This window comes from Strigops habroptila, chromosome 1 (assembly GCF_004027225.2).
Source record: "Strigops habroptila isolate Jane chromosome 1, bStrHab1.2.pri, whole genome shotgun sequence".
In the NCBI taxonomy this organism is placed as follows: Eukaryota; Metazoa; Chordata; class Aves; order Psittaciformes; family Psittacidae; genus Strigops; species Strigops habroptila.
The window spans coordinates 8,099,179-8,112,282 of record NC_044277.2 but is presented as its reverse complement, the minus strand read 5'-3'; the positions used below and the strand labels follow the sequence as shown (position 1 = coordinate 8,112,282).

The 13,104-nt window shown below is 42.0% G+C and overlaps 1 protein-coding gene across 1 annotated transcript in view; it reads left to right on the top strand.

The window, feature by feature from the left end:
- Positions 1 to 13,104, top strand: part of PHF20L1 (PHD finger protein 20 like 1) — a 211,504-nt gene that overhangs the window by 135,709 nt on the left and 62,691 nt on the right. Inside the window, exons 58-60 of the mRNA XM_030509285.1 lie at positions 2,511 to 2,604; positions 7,232 to 7,391; positions 12,112 to 12,311. Coding sequence (XP_030365145.1) covers positions 2,511 to 2,604; positions 7,232 to 7,391; positions 12,112 to 12,311 — 454 coding nt within the window. The remainder of the gene's footprint in view (positions 1 to 2,510; positions 2,605 to 7,231; positions 7,392 to 12,111; positions 12,312 to 13,104) is intronic.

Here is a 13,104-nt window from a genome sequence, read left to right as displayed (position 1 = left end):
GCCATAAATCTATAGAATATTTAACCAAACAGGGGCACTTTACCACTGATTTTACCAGAAGCTATGGGCCTCATATAGAAATCCTCTGTCTAGGAGATCAGGCTGAAGGACTCAGTCTTTTCTGTCCAAAAACTATTAAAAGGCAAATACTTGCTAAATTGCTTGGACAGATGTTCAGGAATTCTAAGTGTTTTAGGTAATGCCTTATGAGGAAACTAGCACTAGCAACTATATTAGCAGATAAACTAAATTTCTCTTAAGTCCCTGTATCTAATGTTTTCCATTAGCTGGCCTTGCCTCCTCAGGGCTGTACAGACATCACTGCTTGCTGAGTTTAGGTTGGAGGCACTCTGTGGACCGTAGCCTTTGTGTTTCTGTCTGTGTTTCATTTAGTGTTATGATATGAATCTTAATTTTGTTGCATGGCAGAACCAAAATGACAAGTTGTGAATGTGTATTTCTTAAAGGAGGGTTTGGGTGAGAGACCTGCCAGCTGTGTGGAAGCTATTTGGTCCCTCCGTTACTCAGGATTTGTCTTCAGGAGTTTCTAGCAAAGCCTATGATGAACTGAGTGAGAAGAGATGCTGTGTTGTCTTAAAGAGTTGAAAGAGCATCAGTAGCCTCATCCTTCAGGTCACACCTGAGTTGTGGAGGTGTCAACTGCATAACCACAGTATCCATGCAGCCTTGTGTATGTTGGAGGGATCTGGTGGGACGTGGCTTTTTGCCTCCTCAGGTGCATAGTGATGTTAGGTTAGCACACACACCACCAGCTCTTTTTGTCTACAGCCACAGCATGGTGTTTGCTAGGGCTTTTTAAAGACCCATCTGCCTCTGTAGTCTCTCTTTGAGGACTTGCTGTTGCACTGAGCAGCCTGGATGAGATTTTTTCAAAACAATTTAGGGACCTTAGTTAACCTACTCTTATCTTTTGAATTCTCAGTGCTTCCTTAGGCCAATGAAAAACTTGGCCATTAGTAATAATATAAATATAATATATTTATAAATACAATCTTCTATTATTTTTAAGGCTAAAAAAATAATTCTTTGAGTTTAGCACCATGGAGATGCACTTGGAGAATCGAGGGGACCTCACTCTGTGTGTATAGAAAGTATTGACACTATATTTTTTTTACTTTATATTGGTGTTGCACAATATTTGTATATAAGAAATTCACATTAGCACAGTGCCATTACTGATGGAAAAGAAGTATTTGTTTATTAGCCTGGTCCTGATAAAAGACTTACAAAAAACCCCAAAACACAGTAAGCAAAACCAGCCAAAACCCCCATCCAGCTATTGGAGGCTCCAGTTGCTGGACGAGCTGTGGATTTGCCTCAGTAGGTGGCAGCCTTTCCCTGGAGTCGGTCTTGGCATGAGGACTTGGCATGGGAGCTGGAGGTGCGGATGGGTGATGATTCCTACTGTCCTGTGGAAATCTGTGTGATTAATAGCATTAGACCTGTTGTCCTGGCCTGGTTCCTACCTGGGAATTTGTATTTTGTCTGCCTAAAATGGCTTTAGCAGTTTTGATTGGAGATGATGTGCTTCACTACGTCAGTGTGAAAGCTGTTGAGTGATATCACCATCCTAGGAACCTCCCTTGTGGAAAGATTTTGTAGAATTGCATTAAAGCTGGTCCTTTTCCTTGTAGTTTTCTATTAAATTCTTCAGCGTAAAGTTTTATAAGGGCATTAAACATTTAGATAATTTAGAAATAAATCTCTGAGGTATTACTGTCTTTTCCATAGCCTCTTTTAGCTTCTTCCCTAATAAATTCTTATGCTTTTCCATAACTCACTACGTGATACAGATGTAGCTGTGAAGAAGAAGGAATTGGCTTCAAAATAGCTTCTATCTGAACCGCAAAAATCATCCACTTAATTCTTGTTGCGTGAGAGCTTGAGCGTATGAATCTCACACAGATGATGGCCAGAAAATGATTTTCTGTACGTGGCTGGCTCCTGAATTCCTATTGAAAGGTTACTTTTACCATTCCTTGGCACTGTTTAATGGTGTGCTATGATGCCTAGAGCAAATGGATTTAAAAAGTGTTAAAATTTTAAACTTACCATATTTTCCCACAGACCATTACAAATTAAAACAAATAACTGTCATTTCAGCAGCAGAGTGGATTATGTAGGTGTGCAGGCAACAGCGAGGGGAGACCTGGGCCTGGGACCCCCAGCCCCTACGTCTGGTGCTAATTTTGTGCAGTTTATATAAAGTGTGAGTTTTCTGAAGGCTTATTTTCAAGTTCTGATCTTTTTAAAATGAGGCTGATTTTCTGAGGGAAGGATTCTAGATATGAAAATGTTTTTCATTTTTACGGTTTTATACAAACCCACATATATGTTACTAAAGTGTAGGTGGGCATAGTTTTAAGTGTGATTGAGATCTACAGGTTTAATGATTTTATGAACTTAATGCCTCAAAATATAAGGAAATAGCAGCAGTGGAAAAAGAGTACAAGCCTTTTTATTGTAATTTTCCCAATCTGTGTCTCTAGGGCATCTTGTTGGCAGCCAGGAGATGGAGAGGCCCCATCATACTCTGTCAGTGAAGACTGCCTATATCTGAACGTCTTTGTCCCTGCCACCACTGTAAGTAGGAGATGAGTCAATTCTTTTCAAAGTGCTTTTAATTGGCATGAATGATTCTTCTTCATGTGTTGTTCACAAAGCCCTACAAGGTTAAATTAGGCTCTCTGTTGTTTTTACTGGTGCAAGAGTATTCCCTTTTAGGCTTTCAGTGAGCAGTATTTGGGTAACTAGAAGGGTGGCAAACGAAAAAGCTAGAAGACAGAGAAGGAGACAAAACACAAGAAGAAGGTGGCAGCAAAGGAGAGCAAATTAAGGACAGAAATGTGGATGTCCCTGAAATGAGACCATTTGTCCAGGAGATGATAACACAATACAACAGGTCACATCAACACTTACCACTGGTCAAGCAGCAGCAGATGGGTTTTTCCACTCTCATCTTTACTGTTCCTGCTGGCATCCGTGGGAGCTCTGTTGAGGAAGGAGTGTAGCAAGCAATGCTAGGTCTGTGCCCAGCCCGCAGAGCATAAAACCAGATGTTTTAAAGATGACTGGGCCAATGGTACAATCTGAGAAATTGTTATTTGAAAGCTCTTGCATTTCTCATAAACAGATATAAAATAAAGCTCCAAGTTAAAGCCAAGCTTAGATGATTGGCCAAACCCCTGGGGTACTGGGGATAAAGATGGCAAATAATATGTGAATCCCATTAAAGAGTGGGCCCAGAGAACAGGAACAGTTTTTTTCTTTCCAGAGTGCTGGCAATTTTCAGAAGGTGATGGTCATTATAATAGAATTTTATGGGTCTGTCATACTGCATGTCTGGAAAGAGCTGGTCTAGCTATCCGAGAGCAGCATACAGAGTCCCTTGCAGGCCCTTTTTAATCATCAGAAAGACCAGCAGTATGTTTTCTCCCTGCAGCATCAGGCTGTCATTTTGCCTTGAGTGAAGTCATCGCTTATTGAAACCATCAGGTCACTGTCCCAGGCAGTTTGCCATCTCCGCTTAAGAGTTGCTTTCAAGATAGCTTACTTGAAAGCACTGTATTTTCTACCATCTGATAGATTAAAAAGGCTGTCTTTTCTCCTTAGTGGTACTGTGAACTGAATCCCTCCTGTTTTTTGTAGAGGTGCAAGGTAGAAGTAGGTCTGATCAAGTCAATCAGTTTCACATGCGTAAGTCTGGCCCAAGAGAGAAACAAAACTTCTGTTTTTGCAGAAGTAGCTGGGAGCAGAAGGAACATTTTCCTGTTTCTTTTTGTGGTGAGCACTATTTTTTACTCACATACAGAGAGCTATAGTTATATATTTTCAGCCCACGGAAAGTTAAATTAGCCAGTAAATACTGAATATAAAATCTCTTGGAGAGCAGCAAATGCAGAGGTTGTTCAGGAGAATTTTGAGCCTGGACAAGAGCACGGTGCAGGGACTGCTGCCAGTCACCAGAGGGCTCTTTAAGTGCCAGGCATTGAAGAAGGTGAATGACATCACCTCTTTTTGCTTCCATAGCTACGTGTACCACATAACCCTCCAAGTAAAACTGGCACTTCTGAGAGACTTTTTTCCACCTATAACCATCACCACCTGTCACACCAGCAAAGCAAAGCTGTGCCTCAGCTTGATTTACAAAGGTTCAAATATAAGATCAAGAGTTGAAGCATTCCACTAAGTAAGAATAGAAACTGTACCCCCTCTACCCCCTCTACTCTTCTCCCATCCCCTGCATGTATTATTCCCATCCTTATCGCATCATCCCTGTTGGACTCAATTCTTTACAAAGCAATATTGTAGAGTAGTTAAAGCAGTGGAGGTTGCCTGGCTGGGTAGAGTTTAAATCTAGCCCTGCCAAATAGCTCATTAAGGGCTTTACAGTTGTATGGAGAAGATGGTTCTGAATATTACGAAGCCTTTCAGACTTCCAGCTGAATTGCAGCTTCCTGGTGGATGCTGAGCTTTTCTCTCCCTTGAGATTTTGCACATGGGACCTGAGCCTCTGCAGGCATGAGACCATGGTGGAGCTGCTGTGCTCCCCAGAAGATATGCCCCCACTAGCTAAGCCAGAGAGCCATCTGCCCATGTCCCAGCTGGAAGTCTTTGCACAGATTTTACACCTCAAAATGTGACTGCCTGCATTTTGTTGTGAAGTATGGAGTAAAACTTTGCACCAGCCAGTAGCCATGGCCTGTCCACCAGGAATGTGCTGGCCCCACTCTGTGTGCGTGCAACTGCAGCCTGGCATTGACCCTGGTGCTGCATCTGAGCTTGGTACCAAGTGGTGGTGGGTGAAGGGACTGGCTCCAGCAGGCTTCGTTTAAGGTCTTGTGTTTCTTCTGCCTCAGGGATTTAACTGCCGTGGTTGGTTAAATTTGGTTGAGAACAGGCTTGGGGGAAGTTTGCTAATATCCAAAATAAATTCTCCAGCAGCTAATGTATAGTAAAAACTTAATTGGCTAACAAATATATAGAGAGAGATAGAAAGGGGACATGAAATATCTCATATTGTGAGGCATAGTTCAACTAAAGCATGAAAATGACTGTACTATGCTGTTGAAAGGGCTAAAAAGAAATGCAAAGGCAATTGTGTTAAACCACCTTTATCTAAAATGTCCAAATCCATGAGCTCTGAGATTGAAACCTGTTGGGATTAAAACCCAAATTATTTTTCATTATATTTTACCCTGGCATGAGAGAGGAATCTGTCATCGCTCAATGCAGACTAGAAATGGGAACGATTCGTCCAGACACTTGGCACGAGGCACAGCCCTGGTACTAAATCTTCCCCTAAATTGCTCCATATCTGTTGCAGCAGGCTTTGTTTTGGTGATTTTGACTTCTATCTCCTGTTTTTTGCCTTTCTTAAGCTTTTCATCACTACAGCATTGGGTAAAGGTGCTCGGCACAATGTAATACACAACTTAGAGGGCAGCTGGAGGTCATGATGCTATGCAGGCTGTGGACACATCAGAAATGCTGGGTTTGAACCTCAGACTTAACTATCCTGAGCTGAGGGGATGGAACAGGCTCAACGTCATGTTTAATACCATTTTAGCTGACATGGCTCAGTGTGGTTCTATTTTAGAATGAATTTCCGTGTGAAAACAGATTCTTTCAGTTTTTTCTTTACCCCTACCTCTCTCTCTGTGCTACATACAGTGCAGAAATAGGAACCAGGGACCACTGTGAATTAGGCAATTTCTATTCGGGCGCAGAAGTTCCTGAGACCGAGCAGTACATTTCAGTGCTTGCAGTTTCTTGGGTTTTCTTGGTAACACTGTTGTGTTTACAAGAAGCCTCTGAAGTGATTCTCCAGATAGATAAATGAGGAGTGCATGCAATCATCACAAATTAATGGCATATGAGAGGAGTTTGCCTCCTATCCTGTAGTTTTGAAGGCATCACTTCCCTGCTGCTCCTCCCATACAGCCAGAGACATCCTTTGCTAAAGCAGATGGGACTGCTGTGTCTAGCTGAGCCCCATCCAGAAAATAACAGCAACAGAGCCCAATGCCCTCTAGCTGCAGGGAGAAAAACAATTCTCAGATGTACTCTGCTGTTGCAGGGGCCACCAGCCCTTCTTTGCAAAACACCACCAGCTGCCAAAGCAGAGAGTGGGACTGGTATTTCTTCAGAGTGTCATCTCAACAGAGCTGTAATCTGGTGGTAAATGCTGAGGTCTCCTGGTCCACTTCTGCTTTTGTGCTGCTCATGCAGCAGCAGCCTCGCCGCAGCCCTGCTGTGCGTGCAGAGAGGGTCCGCACAGATGTGTTTCTGCTTCTGTTTCTGTGCAAAACTGGGTGGCTCTGCAATGAGCACTAACATGGGCAGCAGCCCATTGTATCTCCTTCCCATCCTGGGAGTCCTGCTGGGCTTTTTTGGGGCAGACTCTCTCTGTGTTTCCTGAGAGGTGATTCTCTCCTATGCACAGAAAAAGTCCACTCTGCAGGACTCCTCTCTATATATCTATTAGGGGAAAACCTCCATTGAAGGAGCAATAAGAAGTTCTTGTCCAGTGAGATTTTGGAGACTAGGCAGTATTTAATTCTGAAGACTCGAGAGTAGAAAGCAGCCCTGCACAGCTATTGAATTAGTCCTGCTAAAGATGAAGCAACCCAACAGGCCTTTTCCTTCTCCTGTTTCCCATGTGTTTGTGTAAAACAGACATGCTACAGCAAAGATGAGCCCAACACATGCTCAATGGCCAAGTCAGCAGGATGGATCTGCCTTGAACTAACCTGGTAGAGTTGTTGGCTGATAGAACACAGTGATGCCATTAAATCTTCTTTATACTGGACACAGTGTCCTCTTGAATGGTCATTGTGGACAATGTACCTAGATTTAAGGAAGAAGTTATGTGCTGTGAGGGGTGGTGAGGCACTGGAACACATTGCCCAAAGAAGTGATAAATGCTCCATCTCTGCAGTGTTAAAGGCCAGGTCGGATAGAGCTTTGGGTGACATGATCTAGTGTGAGGCATCTCCTGCTCATGGCAGAGGGGTTGGAATTAGATGATCTTAAGGTCCTTTCCAACCCAAACCATTCTATGATTCTATGATATTCCCTCATTATGGTCACTGTTAAAGAGCTATGAATGGCTTCAATAATGTTAGTGGGGAAGATGCTTGTGTTCTCATTACCAACCTACAAAAGCAGTTGGCTACAAGGGATATTAACCTGGTTGTTGTCACGGCAGGTCAAAAACTTGTCAGTGTTTCTGTTCTTCCACAATGGAGGGAGTTACAGTGCTGAAGCGGGAAAGACAACCATAGATGGATCATACCTAGCTGCCATCAGTAACATCATTGTCGTGACGGCAAACTACCGGGTCGGCGTTTTTGGCTTCCTGAGTACTGGTAAGTCATAGATTTCTAGAGCACACACAACATGGGCTAAATTGCATTCTCTAACACTTCTGTTTCTTCTTTTTTTTTTTTTTTTCCTATTTTTTTTGGTTTTATAACTGAAATAAAGTTCCGTTATTTTTTAACTTGAAAAACCTGTATCTTTCACTGACTTTTGGGGGAAAACCACTGGGACTCGAAGAGAAAGGGGAGAGGCTATGGAGGCAAAGGGACAAAACCAAAACCCAAGCATCTATGTCAAAGTACTGGCTAGACTTGTGTTTGCAGATGCAACTGTGGATTTTGGGTTTTGCAGACACACATGAAGACAGGTTAAGCATCAAAATTCCTGCTGATTCCAGTGCCTGTCATTGTGGATCTGGTTTTCAATGTCTTCAACTTCCAACTGTTCCATCCATGAAATTTTGCATGTTCTATGTTTGCATCCCTTCCCCATGCTCTCGTGTAAAGGACGTTTTTTTCTTTCCTATTGCCTCCTAATACCAATTGTCATTAAAAATTACTCAAATTCTCATTATATACAGGATTTTTGTTTCATGCAAAGAGGCACGTACATGTGAAAATGCACATTGCCTCTCCCTAGACCTCTGTGGTAGTGTTGTCTGGTCTTTGGGATTGGTTTTTTCATTTTGCCTTTTACTAGATTTGCCTGCTTAAGCAAGTAGGGAACACTTTTGTCTACCATCTTTCAATTCTGGCTGGCACAGGGGAACTTAAAGTAGAGAACCATGGAGAGAAAATGCAATGATTGCAAGTGGAGCTCTGGTTCCATCATGCTGGTTGCAATCCTTGGCCTCTCTAGTGGACATTTTAATACCTTTATAATCTTCAGGAAGTTATATCTGCCATGTTTGCAAATACCAGATTTACATACTTTGCCTCATGGTTCTTTTAAATATTCACTGCTAGTGATGCTGGCTGGATTTTGTCTAGTTTGGGGTAGATAGCTGCATCTACTGATTATTGTTTCTCTTCTTTGTTTTACTGTTTTTTTCGCTCCCAGCAAAGCCTGTTTTTCATTCAGTAATGAGAGAGCTGGCACTACAAATTCCTTACTCATTTAGATAAGAAGTTGGTAATAGATGTATCTGGGGAAAGAATCACTGTTTTCATCAGTGCAAACCAGATGCTTATGAAAGTGATACTGTGGCTTCATTTTGGCTAGAGCCAAATGTGGTGTGGAGCTGTGCGAGGTTCCATTACGCAGCACTACCCACACGTTACCCACTAACCTCCTTCAGCCCTGCGAAGCTCCCCTAGGTTTCTTCCGAAGTGGAAACTGCTAGCTGGGCTGAATATTATATATTGGTATTTGTATGATAGTCCATGATTTAGAGATAAGGAAAATTATCCAGCCTCTTTTTCATAGGGATCTGCATGTATGTCCCGAAACATCAATGCATGAGCTGAATGGGCTGAGTTTGCAGATAGAGGTTGTTCATTATGAGTGGGGAGCATGCAGGGGCCCTCTCCTCTCTACTGTGGAATTGTAGCCAGGGAAAAGTGCAGTCTTTCCTGTGCATTTGAGGTGATCCTGTTGCTCAGGAACAGGAGCAAGAAGGAAAAGCTCTTTGCAAGAGTCATTGGAGCAAGCTAAGCACCACTTTCATGGGAAGTCCTAAAAATTCCTTCAGTGCCACACTCCCCTGTGTCCTCTTTAGTCCATGCGGAGACGATGAGTGTGGTATGTTTGTACCAGGCTCTCTGTCAGCACGGATTTTCAGTCATACCCATTCTGGTGATCAGTGCTCCCACTGCAAGATCTATTCTTTGGTCCAACACAGGTCAGTGAAATATGTCTGGCTCCTGTACATGACCAGTAGGCACCGGGGATTTTCCGTGAAGGTTGTCAAGCTGGGTCAAATGCTGTAAGGGGTTTTCTTAAGATTCAAACCAAATCCTTAATGATATGCCAGAGAGGTTTCCATTCTTACTGAAAGATTTGGACAAATCCTGGTTCCTTGGAAGTTTTGCCTCCAGTTTCACAGGAGGCAGGAGCTCACCTTTAGGACTGTGGGGACATTAGCATCAGGGACTGTTGGAAGGCCCTGAAGTCACAAACAAAAGTTATGATCTTGTGAGCAATATCAGTTTCATTGTCCGACTAAGCAAAGTAAGTGCTGAATCCTCTCATGTTGACTTGTTATAAATCGCAAAACTAGAAATGAAAGAGCTAAATGGAGATTTTGGGGGATGAAGGGTAGTGGAAACGACAGATTTATTTTTTGTTTTGGTGTGGGTTTTTTGGGAGGTGTTGGGTTGTTGAGTTTTTTTCAGTTCTACAGTTGTTTTGGTGTCTCATTGACAGGGCTTTTGCAAGCAAAGAGCTCATATTGTTCTAAGTATAAAGGATATGTAATTTTATTTGATATCACCCATTAATGTTGCAAAAAGTGATGCACATTCTTGCTAGTGCCTTCACCTCCCGCTTTAAACCCAGAAAAGTTAAAGTGAATTGTCAATGATACGGGTGGCAAGAGTATGGAGAAGACAGTCATGTTTTTAGGCCTGATTCTTTTAAGAGTCTGTGAAGTCATACAAATCAGGGTTATTTTCATGCTTAAATTTAGCACTATTGTTCTTCTCAGTTTAGTAATAACAGAAATGCATGTGTATGTCCTTGTTTGCTTCCTTCTGAACACTGGTTTCTTTTCATTCTCCTGTGGTCCTCAGGAATGTGTTCTTTTCCTGCAAAAAGGCAGTGGGAAATATTCCTCACAGACATGTCTCTTTTGGTCTAACTACTGTGAATGTCCATGCATGCATTTGTTCCCTAGTGTGGTACATTTCACAGCCTGATTGTGGTTTTGCCAGGGCAGAAGGAACTGGTTGTATTTCTCTTCTCGGCCATGTTTTTAGTATGCCAGTAGCAAGGCACGTTGTGTGGCTAAAACATTTACATGGATTTACATACAATAATTTCTTCACCAAAAGGGTTGTCAAGCGCTGGAACGCGCTGCCCAGGGGAGTGGTTGAGTCACCATCCCTGGAGGTATTTAAAAGACATATAGATGTGGCACTTAGCGACATGGTTTAGTGGTGGACTTGGCAGTGCTGAGTTGACAGTTGGACTCAATGATCTACAATTCTATAATTCTGTGATTTCACTTCCTCTGGGGAGGTCTCACGAGGCATGCAGCAAGCCCTTGAAATGATGTTTCCTTTTTAACACCATAGAGTGGTTTTATAGCTGGATTGAGAACCCTGGGAACTGGTCATGGTATGCAGAACAAATTAAAACAACCCTAAAAACTAAATCAGGGAAAGTTTTTCCTCCATTGCTTCACTGGTGTGACCTGTCCTGATCATCTTAAACTGTGGCTGTAGGTGGAAGGTTGTAGTTTCTGGGGCCATTTAGTTTTTGGCTGTCCCACTGCAAGGGCACTTACAGTGGTGTCTATTGTGATGTGGGTATCTGTAAGAGCTGCAAGGCTGTCAATGTTCTGGTCTCCTCTGTATTCTATTCTGCTGCTTAAATTGGTGTCTGTGATTTCTCAGTAATTCATTATGGTAGGCATATGGATATCTGCTATGGGATATATGCTTCCAATTGCTCTTTGCCTGAGGCAGGGCTACCTGTTCACTAAGTGGCATCTTTTTATTCCACTACGTTAATTTTGATTCACTAGTTTCTGAGCCTCTCACTTTACAATTGTAGTATTTGGTCTGGCAATGGAAGAAACAAATAGTTTTAGCTGTGTTTCTATTCCTGGCTTTTCTGTCTTTTTTTTCTTCTTTCCAAGTTTGAAATGTGGAGACTTTGAAATCATTAAAAATGAATGCCTTATTGTGGATTAAGAAGCAGCAGACAGTGAACAATCATTTTCTATTCCTTTCTTATAGACTGTGCGGGATGTACTTATTTCTGCTTTTGTTGTTAAAAAAGTAATCTTGTCTAGGGGTTTGCATCATTAGATGCTTTCACCATTGCTTTCCTATTATTCGAAATATCAGGTGACTACTGGTTGGTATTGAAAAGAAAGTAGTCTTTTCAGTGGTAATACCCAAACATAGGGAGCACATGGTTCATTACTTTTCTTGTATTTTCTTGGGAACAAAAATATGAATACACATCAATAAGATCTGTTTCAGTTACACACAGGACAATCTTATAGGATATATGTGTAGATATTATAAATTACAAAATAATATCTGTACGTGTTTAAAGAAATGCAAGATGATGTGACTTATAAATGATTGGTCAGACAGGGTAAGTGTAAAAGAGATGTATGAAGCAAACAGATGCGATCAGGTGTGCTCCAGGGAAACAGCTGATGATCCTTATGGGTCCCTTCCAACTTCAGAATTTGGCAAACATACTGATTTTTTTTGTTTACTTTTAATTGCTTTTAAGATGAAGCTACTTATGTAGAAAAAGAATCTCGTGGCATGAATTCACGGATACTTGAGCGTGGATTCAAATCCCCATGAGTTGCCCAGGTGAAGCTTAGAAGTTGGAGCATTATTTTTATGTCACCAGGACAGACAACCAGGCACCTTCAGGGATGCCTGGTGCAGTGGTAAAAACTGAAATGGAGTCAATCTGTAAAGTGATGACCTTGTAGGAGACCACTTTCAGACTTTTGAACTCTGGTATCAGTTTTGTCAAGGTTCAGCTACAAGAGCTGCTAAAAATGTAACATTCAGTCAAAAATTCAAATATTTATAGTATGATTTCTTTTCAGATCTATTTCATTGTTTTTTGCAATAGGCTCTCCTGAGGCAAGTGGAAATGCTGGCCTTTTGGATCAGTTAGCAGCTTTGAAGTGGGTGCAGCAGAACATCGCGAGCTTTGGGGGAGACCCCAGCCGGGTTTCTGTAGGAGCTGACCGTGGTGGAGCCGATGTTACCAGCATCCACCTGCTCACAGAGACAGCCGATAAGGACCTCTTCAGAAGGGTGGTGTTGATGGTAAGTCCCGTTCCTGCCACTTCGTGTTCATTGTGAAAGGATGTTGTTACATATGTGAGGATGTGGCAGTGTGTGGGTGCTGGTTTTATTTCATCCGTACCTTGGCAGCTCTAATAGGGCTGTTATTGCTATAGTTATTTTTCGTCTCACCTGTGAGTGCTGTCTCCAGGAGCTGGGTGCTTCACAAGGATGTACAAGAGATGCACTTTGGTGATTGATTTAGTCATACTAAGAATCTGGTTTTCGTCACTGTGGTTTTTTTGTGTATTACATAAATAGTCTTGTTTCATAACTTATAGGTACAACAGGTTAGTTTCCATTCCATAAATACAATTGTTGATCAGCAGTTTTTAGACTCTAAAACTGATGAGCCCAACATCCGCGTGTTTAAAGTATCCAATCTTTTTATCTGATCTCACAACAGCTTTCCTTTAAAAGAAAAAGCAAGTTTCAGGCAGAGAGTAAAAAATCTGTTTACCCACAGGCTTGTTTGCTGTCAGTTCGGGCTATTTTCACAGTCACTCCAAGTGATCTGTACTTTTACAGCACTTTCAGTGTCAAATCTTGGGACTTTGGGAGCATCTTTGTCAGCATCAATACTACCGTTGATCTTTACAGCCTCAGATAATAGTAGTGTGCGAGGAAAGAAGGCTTAATCTTCATTGGAGGTTTATACATGCAGCAGAAATAGCATGTGGACAAAATGATCTCTCCACTAGCAGTGTTGACTTGGAACAGTGAGCAGAGGAACAGAATTCTTGGTCCGGGAAACCAAGGGCCCTTAAATAAAATC